Below are 19822 nucleotides of genomic sequence, written 5' to 3'. Positions count from 1 at the left end.
CGCGCCCCGTGCGCAGCGGGCCATGAGGGCGGCGGCTGCCCCCTGGCGGGCAGGCGGGTTGCGGCCCCTCCCCCAGGAGCCAAGGTTCGAGTTCCGCCAGGGGCGCCTCGCGGGCAGCTGCGGCGGGGAAACGGGCCGGGCGGCGAAGCAGGGGCAGTCTCACCGCTCTTCCCTTATTTTGTATATTTTCGGGAAGGGGGGCGGGCTGGAGTCCAGCCTGCACTGGAGCCTGTGTCCTGGGACGCAGGATAAATGAATCTGTGAAAACGTGGAAACACCCGTGGAACAAGGGGGCCGGCAGGCAGCTGCCTGCACCGGCAGCTTCGAGGGGGGGTGTGGGGGTTTGCTTTTTCTAAAATAGGGGCCAGAAGACCCTAGATCCAGCACAACGAAGAAGAAATGCCCAACAAAACCAATTAAAATGTAGTTTATTGCTTGTTTTACCATAGCACCTTTAGGATTTTAAAAGTGTTAGACACACACACAATTAGAGAACTTTCAAAACCCAATTAACTTAGAGAACCTTTTTGACAAGAACTGCCCCATAACCACATCACACATAAACAGGCTACAAAGCAGATCAAAACCAAAAACAATGTTTAGTTTTGCCCCCCTAAGAACCGTTTACCGGAAAGAAGAGGGCACCAGAGAGCGCACGTGTGTTAGGGACTCACTTGAAGACCCGACTTCCCAGGAGAAGGCGCAGGCGAGTTTGATGAAGAAGTTGGGTATCTCTGGGTTCTCTTTAATTGGCTTAAGACCAAGTCAGTATTTCACATACACCCTGAACTCAGGTGGCACTCACAGTGAGACCCCAGCTGAAGCACCACTGAGGTTAAACTGCAATCTTTCCTTTGAATTCAGTTGGGTTTGGCTCAGTCCTGGGGATATTGAGGATCAGGAAATCAGGGTGAGAAGAGTAAAGCAGCATCACACTCAGAAGAAAAGGCAAGGATCAGGGCCTATAAAAGAATCAAGCGGAAAAAAACCAAACCAACAAAATCGTTATTGCTGGTATAAAACTGTTTACAAACACTGTGGTTGTTCAGGAGATAATCTCTTGTAAGTGTAAGCATAGAGCCCAGGCACTTCAGTTATTTTCAGCTTCACACTTCTGGTGGGTGGACCCTCTCCCACCATCCTATCATCCAATGTATCAATACAATGTTCAGTAGTTAAAAAAAAAAAAAACAAACCACAAAAAGAAGCCACAAACAAAGAACGCTACATGATCTCCCCAACACAGAGACAGAATGGAAAAGGAAAAGAGCTCTTACAAACATCAACACGCTCAACAAATCGCAGACAGGTTTTAAGAGCTGAAACAACCAGGACCTCACAGGATGAAAAGGACCTCTTCCATCATCTGCAAAACCCTCTGGGTTTGGGGCACAGTTTATGGTGTAGTGCCAGCCTCCAACACCAAACCAGTACGGCAGATACCCTACAGATCAGACATATGCCACCATCATCTTACTGTCTCATGATGCAAGGAAAAGAGGAAAATTTCTCCTGACAGTCACACTGAAGTGCCAGCCTATTTTCAAAATAACATATGGCTTTGAAACTGCGCTCCTTTTGTGCTTAAATGCAGATGTGCAAGGAGAGCACTGTCCTCATGGAGAAGCACGAGCGTGGCTGGGGGAGCCCAGCAAGGCACTTTCTCCAAAAACATTGGCATAGGAAGACTTGAGGAACTGGACGTAGTTTTGCATGCTGCGGTTGGTGCTGTCCGACTGCTCCAACCGATCCTTTAAATCCTGTATGCGGCTTTCATACCGGCGCTCTGCCTACATGAAGAAGCACAAAACACAGGCTGAAAGACAGCAACGTTCATCCTATTCACATTAACCTTCAGCTGTTTCCCAAGAGTGCTGAGAACAACAAGAATTAGCACAGCTGTAGATGATATTACTATAGATGGTGCTATGATATTTATAATTTGTTCTGCTCATTTCCAACTCTATTCAACAACCTGCGGAGAAAACCAGGAGACAATGCAGCTAATCAGTTGGGCTTTTAAAACTGATTAGCTATAGTTATGGGGAATTAAACACACTCTTTTCTGAAAGGCAATTTGACCTGATCCATGTGCCAGCTCAATTCCAAGTAAAACTCAAGTAAACCAGCAGGTTAAATAGGACATTATGAAAGATTCCCCTTCTTTCTTCTAGAATAAGTCCCTTCCTCTAGAGGAGGAATAGCATTCTCTCTCAGATAACCAGGCACAGTCAACCAAGTTGAAATCTGTCCATGGTATCTGGTGCAAATCTCATTTGAACATAACAAAAAGTGATTTTCTTAAACACGTTAAGTTTAGAGCAAGTTCATTCAGATTATTGCTGTAAGTAATATGCAAATGAGAGTCCACACTCCCAGATCAGGGACGTAACAGACATGTCATGTCACACATCTGTCATTCAGGCACAGCTCTGCGTGACTTTTGCAGCATATCCATAGGACCTTGGTTTATGGACTCCATTTGCTGCCAGGACACCACCAGCACAGCAAGAGCATCCCTTGCAAATCACTCACATCATCTTTGCTCCGACGCAATTGGTTCAGCTCAGTTTTATTCCTACTTAGCTGGGTCTCCAAATCCAACATCTTGGACTGGACTGCCCTCTCTCTAGATGCTGCTCGCTCCCGAGTCTGTTCCACCTATGTGTACCAACAAAACAACTTTGTTAAAGGGTTGTCTACAGCAGAATGATTTTTCCCTACCCCATTGCCCACAAAAGCTCTATAAAGTTTAATTGGACACATCCTCATACATAAGCAGCAGCTCAGTTGTGTGCTTTCCTCTCTTCTGTTGCAAACTAGAGTGCAGAGTTCAGTTTTTGAATGGTTTAAGTGTTGACAAACAGTACCAGCACATTTTATTATTTGTATTTCACTGAACGTGATGACTGTAATGAATTTGGTCATAGGCTGAGGCAGTATTTCCAGCATTCTTGTTGTTCCCCTTTTACAGTCTGGGTAGGTTTTGGCAGAATTCCCAAACACAAGAAATTAATTACTTGTTTTTTGGCATCCTCGATGGCCATCTCCAGCTGACGTGCCAAGGAGCTGCATTCACGGGTCTTCTCCTCTAACCGCAGCTGACACTGGTGGATTGACTCCTCACGTTTTGCTATGACCTGAAGGAATTCTATGTTCTGGGTATTTGTTGTTTCTAGTTTTCTGCGTTAAGACAATAAGGAAAGGAAACCTATTCATTTTAAATGGAGTGTGATTCAGTGCCTTTTCATCAGGTCCTGAGTAGTATGGTAATAGATTCTATTCCCCCTTGAAGGGTGAGAGTCCCAGGAAACACTTCTTCATTTCTCAAACCAAAATGGCAAAAACCGAAGGACATACAGCATACCCACATACCTGCATTTTCCCAGACATTGTCACTAAAAGGAACTTATAAACAGGGGTAAAAATATGGTAATATGTCGTAATCTCAAAACTGCCAGCCTAGATTGGAGAAGGAGCTGGTTTATCTGCTAAGCCACCATCCTTTCTAACAACATTCACAACAGGTGCTGCAAAAACGTATAAATCTCTCTCCAGTGGACAGCTACTGCTTAGAGATCCTTGTGGAATAAGCAAACACACACAATCCTGGAGGCACGCAGGGGACTGGAACAAGACTGAAGCTGTTTCAATCCCCTGAGAAAACAATGGGAAGAGGATGGAAATGGAAGGTTAAGAGAGCCTAGTATTTCTAACCTTTCCAGCTCCTCCACCTTCAAGGTGAGCTGTTTTTTGTCCTCCTGGGCAGACTGATACCTCTCTCTTGTCATCTCCGTTTTGTCCCCCTGGAGCTCAATCTAAAAATTACAGTAATTACTTCACACAGTAGTCACTACCACACATGACCAACCACCTAAAATGTATGCAGCTCGCCAGAAGGAAACATGCTCAATTAGTAATTTCTGGAGAGTGCCAGAAAAGGAACAGTGGACAGAAAAGCAAAGCACTAAACATCCATTTTGCTGGTGCTTCCAGTTAATGTTTGCAATGGTATGAGAAAAATTCTTCCATATTGCAAACAAAAAGCCAGGTCCGCAAATGCTTGCATGCAGAGCAACCACCCATAAGCGCGGCAAAATGCACACATTAAAAGCAGCCACATGCATGACAGCAGCCCACAAAAGTGCTAAAGCCTGAAATACCAGGACGGTTTATAATTCCAAGCCCATCAGAGTAGAGCAGTAAGGCTGCAAGATCATCTGCTGTGTCCCGAGGCATGCTTGTAGAAGTCATGCCTGTCTGTAATTGTCCCACAGTACCTACGCAATCCTCCCAGGGACACAAACATAGGGACTAGGAAAACAACCTGAAATCAGGGTGAGAAAACAAGGCTAGGACAGCACTAGCAGCAGAAAACCACAGGAGGGAAAGCTGACAAGGTGGTGAAAGTAACAAAAGTGAGTGCTGGCATTAGCAAGTGTTGGTCACCACTGCTATTCAAGTCTCAATAAGGTTCTGCACCAAGGGATGAGAAACCTTGCAAACAGTAAGGAATGCTACTAGCTAAGCCGCTAGCTTCTTGCACAAAGACATGGCACACACCTTTATTTTGCAGAGCACGTTTAATCTTTTCAAAAAGAGACGAGAACAGAGACGAAGTTTGAACCTTCCTGTGACTAGAAATTCATCTTGGCTTCAGGCTTTCAGACTGCAGTGTTGCACACACTTCCTTCCAGTTCCTTACCCGCTGACGGAGATCTGAAATCACTGCAGACAGGTCCATGGTCTTCTTCTCATAACTCTGAAGCTGGTCCTGACATTCTGCTAGCTTCATCTCCTTGATCTTTAGGATCTCAGGCAGCTTTTCCAGTTCAGCAAGCTGGCTCTGAAACTGCTTACGTGCCTGTAATCAAAGAAGAGAACATGAGGAACTTTTAAATGCTCATAAGGTCAAGACTAAAAAAATTTCTCAACTTCAATGAAGCTTTGTTAGTCTGCAACCACAATGACACTGTGGATATTTGGCCAGTGTTGGAGTTCAAAGCCAAAGGTCTTCTCCTACTCCAAAAGGCTTTATCTTAGGATTTGGCATTTCCTATGAATGCAGTGAGAATGAGTATTTTGGATCCTGGGCTTCAGTTTTACTAGAAGTACAAGCTGTTTTTTGAGGACTGCTGTTCCACATCAGACAATGGTGTAACCTACCTAGTCCCCTGTTCTAAACCACTATCTCTGCAACAAAGGAGACACTAAGCAATTTAAACACCTCTGAAGAATGCCATATAGTTAAAAAAAAGCTGCTAAACATTCAATAAATTTTGCAGAATGAACAAGTCCTGAGAAAAACTAATGGAAAAGGCAAACCCAAGATAAGCCTTTATTTCCTCTTCACAGCCATTTTTCACTACATTCAGAACGTTAAGATCCATGAATGTTTGCAAGTCTTTAGAGGACTAGCTACCAGTTCAATCTCCTTGTTCATTTCATCCTTTAGTGCCTTGTTCTCTTTATCACGCTTCTCCAGTTTTGCTGCCACATCATCTGCTTCCATTCGGGTCTTCAACACCTGGATGTTCAAAAAAACCCCCACATACTTTATCTGTTATATATAGTTTTCAACAACTGTGCAGTGTTTTGGGGTAGCTAAAACTGCTCAAGGATCAGCAACAAGTCTCCTGCCACCAACTCCCACCCCAGAACTATATTTGGAAGTTCACATTCTTCTGCCACCTGGGTAATTTGGGCTTCCCAGCCAATGTTCTCCCCTTTTGCCTTCTCTTCCTACTACCACAAAGTCCCCCCAGAAAAGCAGCCAAGTACTTGCTACACTAAAAGGCAGAAGAAAGCATTTCACTGTTTTCCTTTACCTTTTGAAAAGGAGCAGGGAAAAGTTATTAAATAATTAAAACTAGTCTGCAGTTTTCAATTAATCAAGACCTCTCTGCTGTGGGAGTCAGCTCTTCCTAATGACCAAGGTAGCAGCACACAGTGAGGAAGGCAAGCCTTCCACCTTTTGGCATACAGCACATGGCAGTCTGGATGCTGCCGTGCGAGGAAAAAGTCAGGCTAATAGAGACAAAAGGACCAAACCCGTATGAAACTGCAACATCCTCCAAGAGCAAACAAAGGGTTAAATCATTACAGAATAAGCCACAATAGCAACAGGAGAAAACATGTTTGTGCAAGGGCTGAAGGTTTTGATAAGACGCCTACCTGTGATTTGTAGGTTTCAATCAACCCTTCATAGTTCCTGACAGAGCTCTTGAGCTGCTGCACTTCCATCTGCGCTTGGTTCAGCTTTTCCTCCATCAGCACCATAGCAGCCTGGAAAAAGACATCTTCTGTTGAGTGCTTGGAAGTAACTGCCACGCTAGCTGTCTAACATGGTCTAGACTAAGAAAAAAGACCATTGTCAGTGTAAGTTGGCAAAACTTCCCAGACTTCAACGGATTGCCAAATTCACATCAGCAGAGCACAGAGGTTCGGGATGGATGTGCAATCTTTCCCTTTGCCTGAAGGAGCTGTGCTACTTGGATTAGAGCCACTCCTTATTTGCATCAATGCCTAGCTTTTCAAGAAGAAAATTCAGTAGGTCACCTATGAGATCACCAGAGGTAACAGATGAAAGAAGAAATATGCCAGCCATTTTTTTTATTCTGAAGATTACCATTCTGTCTGCACGAGCTACAGTTGTTTGTTCTCTGGCCAGCAGCATGAAGATGTAAGGACAAGCTGTAAGATCCCAGCTGGAAGAAACAGTACTTGGATTGGAGAGAACTTCTAGCCAAAATGTGGGAGAAACCTATTTCTCCTAGAATGTACACTTCCCTTCATGTCTCTTCCCAGCACACTTGCCCTATCATACTCAGGTTATGGTGAAAACTGGTTTGAAACTGAATGGGAGCAACGGGCACAACTCAACTCTGTCCTCAGAGGCCAAGCAAACTTGTTATAATTTCTCCTTTTTCTTCCCAGCATCTCAGCTTGAAAACCCTTGAATCGCTGACCTTTAGTCTTTCGTTCTCCATTTTGAGAGAAGTGGTCTCTGTAGTCTGTTGATGCAATTTTTCCACCAAAGTTTCTCTGTCCTTCCGCATGTTGTTCTCTAAGGTCGCGTGTTGTTCCAGGAAGTCTGCAGCTCGGCTGCCATACAGAAAGAAAATTAATCCTTGAGTGACAAGAAAGAATAAGACTCCTAACACTTGAAAATTAGCTTCAGAAACACAGCTTTTCCCTACCCTTTCATCTTCCTCCTCCAGTCATGTATGCACACCTATCTATTACACTACCACCACAATCTTCTTAGCCTCTTTGAAATTAACTTGAGTTGCTCCCCTGGAGCTCAAATGCATTGCCTCCAAGATACACAGCATAAAGAGATAACCTCTCTCTTTTCTCATACCTACCTATTTTTTCGTGCAGCAACAACTGTACCGCAGTGATATCAACACATTTATTTACCTTCACAACAAAACTGGCATGAACTACACTGCCTAGCTCTTCTGATCCCTGCCACTCAAGTTTCTCAAACAGGTCTCACAAGAAAAACCTTAATTCTCTCAAAGTGTTACAAAATAGCAACGGAACAGAATTTTAAGGATCAGCAAACTCTTTAAAAGTCTGCCTTTGCTGCGGCAAGTCAGCAGCACAGGCAATCCCTCTCTCTCTGAACTGCTCTAGCCCTTAGACAGTGCTGGTTTTGCTTGGATATTTTCAGACAATCCAATTAAATTATTTAATTTAATGCTATTATTAAATTAAATTAAACTAAACTATCCTTGAACTTAGAACACATCCCCACTCATGCTGGTTGCTTCAGACTAATTGTATCTTAACCTGTTCAGCGCAACAATTTCCTGTTGGAGGTCACTCTTGTCCTTTGCTACTTTGTTGTAGCGACTCCTCCACGACTCCAGAGTAGACAGCACCTCAGCAATGTAACTGTCCTATCAAACAAAAGAAATACACAAGAAAGAGCAAGAGTGACAAAAATGTCACTGGATATGGAATATGCAGACAACATGCCGATATGGGTAAGCATAATGTGTGAAGAGACTTCACTAAGACTTTTAAAATACCGAGGACAAGTAGTATTTATATTCTTCCTGAACCTTCAGACAGAGGTGTTCTCCAACACTACTGTCAGCCAACAGATATAACAGCAGCAAAAAAGAATCCTCTCTGAAGGCAGACGAACTATCAGAAATACAAAGCATGGCTAAGATTCTACTAGTGCCTCTGGTCCCCTGAATTCTAAAAACAAGGAAGAGGGAAAAAAAAAAAAAAAAAAAAAAAAAAGTAGCCTAAAATCCACGTTCCCTTCTGATTTGTCTAACTTTTCTAGTTTTTCTTTATATCCTTCAGTCATTTTTCAACAGGAAATTCCAGTATGCCTCTAAGACTTTGTACTTTTCTGCTCTGAATAGTTTCTCGATTAGCAACCAACTCCATTTAGAGATTTCAGCCCAAACCACAAGACTTTGTTTTATTGGCTTTTGACAACCCTCAGATGGTTCTAAAGAACCAGGTGAAAAATCAGATCTACTAGTTTAGTATGATCTAAGTTATTGCATGTCCTAAGTTAAGGACACACAGTGAATATAGTGACAGCTGAGAAAACTAGATTTGTTCTAAACTTAGCATAAATGGGTCAAGGCATCCAGTCAAAAACAAAACTCATTAGTTGAAAGCAGAGTCCCCAGGGCTGCTACCAGAATTCAAAGATTTAGATGCATGACCTGAAATGAGGTCTGTCCTCCTGTATTATCAGGTACCTTTTCTGCTAGCTGGACAGTCAGTTGCTGTGCATACTCTTTACTCCGCTCTGCCCACTCTTTCTGTGCATGGATGGTTTTCTTCAGGGCCTCTTTATCACAATCTGCCTTCTGCTTTAGTTTTTTCAGCTGTTCCATGATACGTTCCACCTCTGCCTTATGCTGAGCTTCACCGCGCTCCAGATTCTGCAGGGGGGGGAAAAAACACACCATACGGAATAATGCCCTTATACCTGCATACCCAAAACAGCAACTAATTTCCTAGAAATGGTGGAGACAGCTGGGCATAAACCCCCAACCTTCAGCCTGGAGGTACTTGCAATCTGCTTTCACCTGCACAACCCTGTCCTAATGCTGAAAGACGTCAGCTTGACACGTCTTCCTTTCCTTCCAAGAGTCTTCCTTTCTTCTTTCATCAGCTGCTCTCTAGAATACCGATTTTCTCTCCTGACCAAGGTAAGTCCGGCCTACCAATCTTTAGATCTAACCGAGAACATTCTCCTTACTCAACTGATACGTTCACATATTATAACGTTGCTTTATGCAGCTATATATATACCTTGAATGAATTAGAGCTCCTCTAAACCATCAACACACATACATTCATCATAATATCGCATCAACAGATATGTTAAACATAAGACTTCGAACAAGATAAACCAGAGCAAATTTTCCCCATCGTTAATACTGTAGAAAGAATGCATGAGCGTGATCAAATACATGAACTCATAGCACAGCATTTTTCCCAGATTAAAAAACATTTCCCAAACTAAATTGTTCACAATCTGGCTTCGGTTTAGTCAAGCATCAAGACAGATTGTAAACAATTATGTAGTAATTAACTTAGGAAAAAAACCCAAACTAATTAATGCACCTGCACCTTAAAGCTATGATTTTGCTTCATGCAAGAAAGTGAAAAGATTTTTCTTTTCTTACTTCATTTGAAAAGCATGCTGTGCATTACTGGCGTAAACATCACTAGCCAATATTTCAGTTTACGGGACACTGTAGGAGGATAGCTGGTGAGCGCTACTTCCCCGTCAGTCAGTTCAGTTTCGAGAGTAAATGAAGAGGCAAACCCCCAGGACCACTGACAACATACCCGTGTCTGTACAGTCAGACGGTTGTTCTCCGCTTCTTTGTTTCGCAGCTGTGCTTGTAAATGGCCTCTCAGAGCCACCATAGATTTGGAGAGTTCCCACGCTGTCTTTGCCTGGTCCTAAATAAGAAGCAATAAGACACATGCCTTTTTCCCCCAGGAAGCTAATAGAAGGAATACTGCATAGTCGGTAATAGTCTCTGATTTCTTCACTGAATGATTATCTCTGGCCACCTCCACTTTCCCTTTGCAGCTCTCCTACTCCAGCAAAATGGAGAACAAAGAGTAGCCCTTTATTTTACATCAGATGTGAATGACTGGCCTGAAAGATTTGTTCTAGGGCAAAACATTCTTCAAATCTAATCTCTTCCCCTACATTCCCCTTTTACTTCCTAAACAGAGGAACAGACTGGAGTTTGACATCAGGAACCAACAGGGCCTTAAACAGGCAATTCAGTGATAAATCCAAGCAAAGAGAATACTACCTATTCATCCTTGTGACGGATGTCTCATTAGTAGAATATGGAATCCACAGCTGTGTGGGAATTGGCAGCTGTCTGTCTAGTTTTATAAGCAAGCCAGTCATCCGATCCCTTATAAAAATAATCATCTGCAAATACAAACTCATATTTTGGACTATCTGTGGTTCTACAGAACTGGATGGTGGAGCAGGGAGGGAAAAACAGAAAAAGGAAACTACCTTTTCTGCCTGTATCTGAATGATAAGATTGTCCACTACTTCTTCCTTCTCCTGAAGCCTCATCTGAAGTTGCTGGGAAAACAAACACCACTCAGAGGCAGATGTTAAGTAACAAACACGTTTAGGTTGGCAGGTGGAGGGAAAGAGGTGTAACTGCCTCCCTCCTGAGACCCTCTCATCCATGGCCCTCTGGTATCCACAGCAAGAGCATCCTTCAGCCCCAGAAAAACAGGCTGCACTCTCCTCAAGCAGAAAGCAGAAGAGATACACGTACATTCGTGTAACAGGGAATAGGATGCCCAGTCCAGAACAAGGATCTGAGAGGATGATACATCCACAGACAAAAAAGGGCACCACCTGTGTCTCACATCAAGTTTTATAAATTCTGGCAACATAATAACTATTCTTAGTTTACATTCAGTACCATAAGAAAAGGTAAGCGGAATCATTTGTGCTCAAACATAAGAACAGGCTTAAGCTCTCCTTTGTAGCTGAATACTGTAAATCCTTATGATGCTCGTATATGCAGGTCTCAGTTGTGCTATCCCCATTCTAAGCCCCCATGTTTCAAAAGCTATGAAAATCCATCCACTCTGAAATGTAGATTGTTAACCAAAGGAGCAATACAGTGGCTCTGACTACCACAAAAGCCAGAATATTTTTTATTGGTCTAAAAGGTGTTATTGTAAGACCTATGACTGAATACAAGACAAAGCAGAGCTTGTTATTTTCGTTTCTGCTTTATCGTTTTAAAGAGAGAGAGAGATATACTGCGATTTGCTTACCACTTTCTCTGCATCTGACTCGGCCAGCCTTTTCAGCAGTGCTCCTTGCTGCTCCAGCATCTTCTGAGCATCCTTCTACAAAAGGAGTGAGAAAACCTGTTAATTAAAATGTCAGTTTTATACAGATTCTTTAAATGGAACTGTGCAAACAAACTATTGCCTCCCACAGTTGCAGCAGCAATTCTTAGAAGATATCTGGAAGCATCAAATTTGCTAAATATTTCACAGATCATCACCTATCTCAGAAAGTTTTTCGACTTCTCAGTTAAAGATCATAATGAAAAGCACGATGGCAATTTAAGATCTTTCCAAACCCTCCCGCTACTCAGGGAAAGTAATTTGGAAGAACTCAGTCCTTCTATCCAGTCTCACCGGTAGCTGAAAAAACTGTTAGCATCAACCTGCTTTTGCCCAAATGGAATATTAACTACATGAAGAATAGCAATTTTATTCCTGTATTGCTCTTACAAGCAATATAGAATTGTTGTGTACAAGCAAGACAGAATTATTTACAATTTCTCCGTTATTGCTCTTAGAGCCTACAACAATTGTTCTGAATATCCTTAGGTACCTATTAGCTAGGGTCACATGTAGTTCTCAGACTTCAGCCAATGCAACCGTAGCAGTAACATTTCAGACTAGCATGATGAGCAGATACAGCTCTATCCAGATGAGAAAGAGCTGGCAGCACAGTAGTGTCTATACCTTTTAATACAGTCAAAGACTCGATGGTCTAACATCCTCACAGCAGAAAAGCCAGTCTTACTCTATGAACTAGGCAGGTATAAAAAAACCACAAACCACTGATCCTTTATGACACAGAGTCAAAACAGGGCTGGGAAAAAAAAGAATTAAAAGAATCTCAAATTCAAATTCCATTTCAGTCCACAGGACAACATAGCCTCCTGTAATCAGCTAAGTTCAACCACACAGCACTGCTCACCTCCTGGTTATGCTGCTCTCTGAGAAGTTCTTGTAGTCTCCGATTGGTTTCTTCAAAGGTGCTCAATTTCTGGAGCAGAAGCTCTTTTTGTCTTGTCAGTGTGTTAATGTCTGAGCTGCTCATGTGTTTCTCCTACAGGAGAAACAAAACAAACAAACAAAAAACATTGTTCACATTGAATTAATGTACGAAGCCGATACAAGCACAAGCAGTGCAACAGTCAGCTCCATGTGCGCAGGAGGTCACTGGATGCTGCAAGTGAATACTCCACTGTCAAACAAAACCAGCAAACGCCTTAAGCATGTTAAATCCCTCCACTCTTCCTTACATTTTTCTGGATCAGCAACTGTAACATCACATTTTTAAGACAGCCGTAGAACAGGACAATGTAGTAAAGGCAAGAACAGAAAAGGACAACACCTACAATGCTGAGTCTCCCAATTGTATTTTTCAGGGCATGGATCTGCCTGGCTGCTGCTGCTCCATCCCTTTCTGCCTCGCTCAGCTTGGACATCAAACACTCCTTCTCATGCTGCAAGTACTTTTTCTGTAGCCTGTAATGACAGTTCAGTCATCAGAGGAACAAGAAGCTTTGACAGCTGTACCAGCCACTATTGATATACAGTTTGTTAGGTTAAAACTCAAAAACCTTTGAATGAGAGCATAAATGCTCTAAACAAACACTACTCAAGCAATTTACCCTCTTTCAGTGCGGAGGCTGTTCTGACAGATGCCAGTAAATAGATACCAGGAGCTTGCTAGGACCACTGCTATGGAACAGGAACGTAAGAGGGGACAAATGGGGCTTATACTAAAGCCTATACACATCACTAAACAAAATGCAGTACTTCGCTTTTCCTAGGCTCTTCAGCCACACCAGAAATAAGACTCCAAACAGCTGAACATGAAACAGGAAAGCACATCAAGACATACATGGCAAAGTTTTTAGCCAGGGCTTGTAATCTCAGTAGTATTCACGAAGTTTTCTGAACAGGCAACACACAGTACTAACTTCCAAGTGATCTTTCCTAAGGAAAAAATAAATCTAACTTGCTTAAACCATTGGTGTTCCCCTGGGGACACAGACTTCCCTAATTCTTTACATACAAAGCAGATGCAAAAAGCCTTGGAGGCCTTCAGGGTCACTAAAAGAAAACAACAAACATGATTCAGTCCTCTCAGGGCTGGCACTCCTGTCTCAGTACGAATTTCGCAAAGGCAAAAAATTCTCTAGTTTTCAGCTCCATACGTATTTATTTGTTGGGCTACCAATATCATCACAATTCAAATGGCATCTCTTAACTTTCAAAATATTAATTGCAGAGCTAGGATGACCCTACAGTAGGCCACACAAGCCAGCTGCTCTCAAGAGTTTCTTCCATTCTAATAATCACGCCAGGGCCCTTCCCCACAGCTACAGCCATCTGAAGTTCTCCTTCCAGAAGGTGACAAAACCCATGAGAACGTCAGTTCTTCAGCAGCACTGCAACCCAGGGGACAAACTACAGCCTCAAACAGTGTTAGCAATAAAGGCAGCGGGTGTCCTGCAAGTACCACTACTTGCAGTAACAACGGAGAGCTGGAGCTTTCTTACACAGTCAGGTGTTTCTCTTCCCTTATGCGCTCAATATTGCGCCTGAGCAGCGTATTCTCATGTTCTGTTTCTACCAGCTCTTGTGTGACCTCATTCAGTTCTTCTTTCTGCTCCTCAAGAAGACGTTTTGCCATTCGTTGCTGTTCCTCCTTTTTCTGCAGCTTGGCCTGATGACAATATTTAAATAGAACTTAACATAAACCAGGTGTTTTTAAAGTGATACACAGAATCCACATCTCAAACCAGTGAACCAGCTACTCAACTGTACCAAACAACAAAAGGCTATTATTTTTTTTCATTGCTCTATTTTCTTTTTTTCTTTTTTTCTTTCCTGCCTAGATACTCCCAGGTTGTTCCTGCGCACAAAGGGCATGACTCCCTGGAAATACCTCCCATCCCACGAACACAGAGACACACAAGCGTCCTGGCTTTAAGTCACGTACCAGAAATTGTCATCAGCCACAAGCCATGTGACAGACCTCAAACATGGCAGGAAAGGACTTTTGGTAGCAGTTCACCCACAGGACATGGCTCCCGCTGCTCTGCTATAGCTTTGTGAGATTCAGGGAGCTGAGTGAAAACAACCTAAATAGTCCCTGGCATTCTGTTTCCATCTACCCATTTTGGATTACCCAGGAAGTTCCGTGGCATTAATTCCATTAAATTGTGTAGCATAAATAAAACTGAAAACAATGTAAGAAAACCTATTCTTGTTCACGACTTGAACTTCAAGTAGGTTTGAGTAAAATAATAACAATACAAGATTTGCTACCCTCAGTGTTAACTCAAAGTTAAAAATACAGTTTACCCGCACCACAATGTATCTTATGAAACCTAGGAACATCTCCTACCCATTTTTTTAAGTGGTGTCAAGTACATAAGAGGCTATTTATCAAGAAAACACAACATCACTGGGTTGCACATTTTGAAACAGAATCAGAAGAAACAATCTTGTTAAGAAAGTGGATTCTTTGACAATAAAACATCAACATACTGTATTTTTCACCTTCTAGAATGACCAGTTTTCAGACTTTGGGCTTGGGCAGAAAACCGAAACACAGCAATACCTTATTAAATGGATAATGTTTTAAAATGTTTCATAGTAGGGTTTAGTGAATTTCTCACTAGGGTAGTTCAGCTCTTCTAAACAACTCAGACGGATTTTTATTTTTTAAGCAAGCTAGCAATGGCCTGGGTAGTCTTCCACTGCACCAAGACTTGACTCCAGCCTCCTCCTGCCAAACAATCAGCTACGAGCCCCGAGTCAGCAAGCCTTTACACTGTCTCCTCACCTCATTCTTCATCGCTCCCACCACATTAATCAGACTATCTATCTTCTCAGCATCTTCCTCATCTGTAGAGAGGTCACTCAGGCGCAACACTGACAGCATTTTTTCTGAATCTGGAGGCACAATTTCTAGGCGGTGAGTTGGTCCCTGGTAGAAAATAAAAGGCATCATTTATTTAGTATAAAGTTATAAATAGTATTCTAACCCTAACTCTGCCAAAAACAGAGACCAGGTCGCATCACTGCAATAAGCCTGATAAGGAAAAAAGCATTTGTAAACAGCTCTTTCATTTCCATCAGGGAAAGGTCAAGAATGCAGAAAGACTAGAACAGAAAAAGAAAAAAAAATACAATGGAAGTTCAATTCCCATCTAGGAAGAGCCAGGAATATAAAAAGTCAGAACTATCAACCCATGAGAAAGAAAGTATTACACAATGCTACACAAATGCTCCATGCTTCGGAAGAGACTAAGAACAGCAGCCCCTCGTGTGCCTCCAGATGAGGTCTTGAAGGGAACTAGCAAAAATTACAGCAAAGACATCTATCTGGCTTCTAGAGGTAGAAAGACATGACATAGCCATAGGCTGCTAATTAATTTCAAAATTTTCTGTATTAAAAAATGAAAAAGACTTACAGAAGACACTTAAAAGGGATGGTAGGTGACAGTAGCCTTCTTTCAGATCAGCCCAGCCCCCTCACTACACAACTGCTCTCTTCAACCTCAGGTAAACATGGAATTTTGTTTTAAAGAGCAAAATCAGCCATACCTCCCACCTGCAGGTGGAATCCCGGACAGATGTTTTGCCTGGGGGCATCCAGGGAGCCTTAGTTTTCACCTGGGCAGCTTGGCACACATTTACAGTATCCCTTTTCTTTTTCTGTTTGTGCTTTTGCTAAAGAAAGAGAAAATAAAATAAATCACAACTTTTAAATAACCATTTACATTTTTTAGTGCTGAAAAACCAAATGAAAGATCATTCATACACAAGCAACACATTTACACATGATACACCAGATCAGGTGAGCCAGCAGCCCGCAGCAGGCTCCCACCCGGCAGACGGCAGGCTATTGCACGTCCAGCTGACGGCGCGGCCAGGTGCAGTACGTTCCCGTCTGTCACACAGCAGCTCTGCTCTGTCACTGGGGTACCCGCACTCGTGATGCCATGAGAGCCTTACCCGGCTGGCTGGGGTGGGAGGCTGGGGCGAGGGGGAAGGAAGTCCCTTCTCTATGGAAACACAAAAAAATACCGCAATACAACCCATTCACGTGAAGAGGGAACAACCTGGGAGATCCCTTCTCCATTCCAGATTCATCTCAAAAGAGCAGCTATATCATTTGACAACAGCACGACCAGAGAAAAAAGAACGGTTCAGTGCAACTGATTACGAAAAGCCCCTGCAGCGTTTTCCCCACTTTGCAGTCAGCTAGCAGGTGCACACCTACTGTACTGAACTCAGGGTGCTCTAACTGCAGGAACAGTAGTGGTTTTGCACAGTTCTAGCCTTAGAGAAAATCAGATGTCCTAAACATTCCCTACAGGCAGTTAATTAATAGGAGTCATTGACTTCACTGTGAGGCCCTACTCCCTTGGTATTTGCTGTTAGCAACAAGCACAAACTTACAGAGGCCTTGGAACAGGATGTCTGCACGTAAGGAAGAATGAGCTAGCAACTTCCATCACCTTTGGAGAACAACTTTACGTAAACATCCAGCTACAAAAGAGGATGTGATATCGCTAGAAAATCAACTTCAGTATTGCCTTCTACCTGCTGTGGAGAAGGCTATGAAGAGATTCCCCTTGCTGCATAGCTCAGCAGACTGATAAGATGCTTAATGCCAGAGGTTGGTTTGAATCCAGACTTTTTCTAAGCACATTTATTCCAACACATTCAAGACGGTATCTGAAACACCTAGATACTACCTTTCCCCAAAGCTTTTCTATAAAAAGAGGGATGAAGCCGAAAGAAAAACTGTTCTCAGGACACAAATCCAGGAAATAAAGGGAAAAAAAAAATCTCCCAAACCGTATCACGTTGGAAGCAACACTCCTCACAGCCACACACTTGAACATGAAAAGTAACTATATATTCTACATCATACTTACATCATCTTAAACACAGAAATTGCATTACTGAAAAGTCACCACCGAATACGAACTCAAGTCCTACAGTTCTAATACAACAGTAAAACAGAGCTTGAAGATTTTGTGGTGCTTCTACGACTGTTCACCTTCTTCTTTGTAGCCACATGCTCCTACCTGGCATTTTGCAGGTGTGGCTTTCTGGGCCTTTTTAATATGGACATGGACAGGAGTGTTTTCATCCACATGGACGTGCAAAGGAGGAGATGAGGAACGGTTCTTCATGACTCTTCTCCCACAAATGGGAAAGGGCAATACAATGAAAGGAAACCTGCGAATAAGGAAACTGGAAATAACATTTCCCTCTGTGCCAGAGAGCAACAACAGCCAGCCTTGGTTAAAGTTTGAGCTTTCTTTCAGTGGCACCTGCCACTCTGAACTGCACACTGTTTTGCTGTAAAGCTAGGATTAATACAAGTAATTTATCTGCTTCTGGTATTTTCTACTTTCAACATGGTTACTGAAGACCAAATACAGTTGGATTGATAGCAGGTGTCTGTAAGAGTCATTGGAGTTCGAAGTCTTAAGAGCAAGTGAGCAAATCAAGGGTTCCAGTAACCAACACAATCTGATTGTGAAGACAAATTTGAAAGGGGTGGGAGAAGAGGAGCATTAATTTAAGCGTTAAGAAAAATCAAGACCCATCGGATCCTTCCACCCCAGAAGGCTGAACCTGTAGACTCTTTCAGACATGCTTAACCTTAAGTGTCCTTTTTTTTTGTTTAACTTTTGAAGCTAAACAAATATTTAAAAGCTTTTGGATCGCAGCATTTCTTTAATCTTCAGAAAAAAGCATAACCTTAAGCAATACTGAACAACATGAAGAAGCCTAGAGATGCAAGGTTAGTCATCACCTTCGAGCTTGATGTTGAGTAATGGCATAAAGCAATTGCAAATCTTACAAAAATCCACCAGCAGCACTCCTCTCATTCTGGCAGAAAGGTTTTTGTCAGCCTTGGTAAAATCACTTACAGTTGTTCTAAAGCTTTTAGCTCTTCTGGACAGCGTGCTCTGTGCAGGGACTGAAGTCACTTTGTTGTTGTTGATGAGTGAAGGACAACTGATATAGAAACAATAATAAAATGACTATCAATAGGAAAAGGTGCCAATTTCTGAACATCCTTTCAATTTAAGGCAACGCATAGGCTCAAATACATCAAATGTATGAAACCAAACAACAAAAGCTGGTGTGTCCTGGCTTCCTCTGACAAGCTTGGGATGAGGGAAGGACCAAGACTGTAGATCCTTACATACCGATGATGAAAGCTGGTTTAACCAATGGAAATGTTTTGTACAATTACACAATGCCCTTAGTTACAAACCTTCAAATTCTAACTGCAAGTTTTAACCAGTTTCATGAGGAAGCAAGGTTTGAACAGTTCCAGAGTACCTGTACATCCCCTCCCAAACCACACACCCCCTCAAATTCTACCATCAACAACAAATTCTATACAGCTTGACAGAAACGTTGAAGTACTAGGTTTATACGGTTTTGCAGGCTGAAGAGATGCATCCAAATCAGCACTCATGCTGAAAGAGGAAATGCAGCACTGCACAGACCAGCGCTGCAGTGTGGTCACTGCCTGCCCAGCAGACCTGTGCATACTGGTTGGCCAACCCGTAGCACCCAAACTGGGAGCCAGCTGCAGCACCAGCAGCTTCTTGCCTGGTGGGACTTGGGGGGCTTGAAGAAATGCGAGCAAGGGAGGATGGCTGCTGGGGGTGGGGTGAAGTGACGCTACGAGGGTAGTGCCAGGCTTTGCTGGCTGACCTTGGGGGAACACCGCGTTTGCCGGGCGAGAACAAGCGTTACTGGCAGGGGGTGGCGCAGGATGCTGTGCGGTGCTGGGTCGCTCTGGCGCGGGGGTTCGGCTGTCAGCTCGCCAGGGCTCCGTGATAACCGGCTCTACACAGCCACCGGCACGGCTGCGCCTGCTCCCGAGCAGGGGATGTGTAAACCAAGCACACCCCGGTGTCACACCGGCTTGGCGGCAGTCGGGACAGTCGGCGGGGAAGGCCGAGCAGCACGTCCCGGGCTGGGAACGGGGAGAGCCGGCGGGGGGCTGCCCGGCTCCCGGCCGTGCACAGCTCCAGCACCGGCTGCTCCAGGCCGCCGCCTACGCCTCGTCCCGCTGAGAAAGGTTAAACTCGCCCAGGCCCAGGTGGGGGGGGCCAGGGCTGACCCGAGCCGTACGGAGCCCCGGAGCCACCGCGGCCGGGGCCCGGGCCGCTGCCCCCCGGCCTACCGGCACGGCTCGCTCCAGCAGCTCCCGGCGGCTCCGGCCTCCTGCGGCGGGCGGGCAGCGCCCCGGCCTGGGCCCGCCTTAGCGCTGGGCTACCCGGGCACCCCCGGCCCGCGCAGCCGCCCCGCCGTCTCCCGCCCTTTCCGTTAACGTGTTTAAAGCCGCCCGCCAGCGCGCGGTCCCCATTCCCGGGGCCCGGCCCCCTCCCCGGGGACACCCCCGCCCCCCCTCACCGTGAAGGGCCGCGCGGGGCCCGCTGCCGCCTCAGGAGGCCGACGCCGCCGGCGGGGA

The 19822-nt window shown here is 44.0% G+C and overlaps 1 protein-coding gene across 12 annotated transcripts; it reads right to left on the bottom strand.

Moving 5' to 3' along the window:
- Window positions 1–411: 411 nt before the first annotated feature.
- ODF2 (outer dense fiber of sperm tails 2) lies at window positions 412–19803 on the bottom strand. 12 transcript variants are annotated; one of them, XM_056351341.1, is made up of 21 exons: window positions 19765–19803; window positions 18261–18348; window positions 17406–17559; window positions 15913–16038; window positions 15149–15292; window positions 13857–14023; window positions 12687–12816; window positions 12263–12394; window positions 11320–11394; window positions 10535–10606; window positions 9838–9954; window positions 8736–8921; window positions 7798–7907; window positions 6969–7104; window positions 6175–6285; window positions 5423–5527; window positions 4706–4864; window positions 3718–3818; window positions 3021–3183; window positions 2536–2661; window positions 412–1790 (listed from the first exon to the last, which is right to left on the bottom strand). In XM_056351341.1, exons 3-21 carry the CDS (start codon window positions 17511–17513, stop codon window positions 1617–1619), a joined length of 2442 nt encoding a protein of 813 aa, XP_056207316.1. In that variant the 5' UTR covers window positions 17514–17559; window positions 18261–18348; window positions 19765–19803; the 3' UTR covers window positions 412–1616. The 12 variants fall into 12 exon arrangements, 11 of the variants coding, with proteins under 11 accessions (XP_056207316.1, XP_056207318.1, XP_056207319.1 ...); XM_056351343.1 differs by lacking the exon at window positions 19765–19803 and adding an exon at window positions 19535–19661; XM_056351344.1 differs by lacking the exon at window positions 19765–19803 and adding an exon at window positions 19060–19447 and having other exon boundaries at window positions 17406–17574.
- Between the last annotated feature and the right edge of the window lie 19 nt (window positions 19804–19822).

The sequence above is a fragment of the Falco biarmicus genome, chromosome 9, assembly GCF_023638135.1.
Source record: "Falco biarmicus isolate bFalBia1 chromosome 9, bFalBia1.pri, whole genome shotgun sequence".
Lineage (NCBI taxonomy): Eukaryota > Metazoa > Chordata > Aves > Falconiformes > Falconidae > Falco > Falco biarmicus.
This window is presented reverse-complemented; position numbering and strand designations above follow the sequence as displayed.

Coding starts and splice junctions, on each gene's coding strand:
- ODF2 (XM_056351341.1), bottom strand. CDS start 17,513: ATGAAGAACCGTTCCTCATCTCCTCCTTTGCACGTCCATGTGGATGAA. Junction 15,293..15,912: donor ATTCCACCTGCAGGTGGGAG/GTATGGCTGATT, acceptor ATTTTCTACCAG/GGACCAACTCACCGCCTAGA. Junction 11,395..12,262: donor GAGAGCAGCATAACCAGGAG/GTGAGCAGTGCT, acceptor CTCCTTTTGTAG/AAGGATGCTCAGAAGATGCT.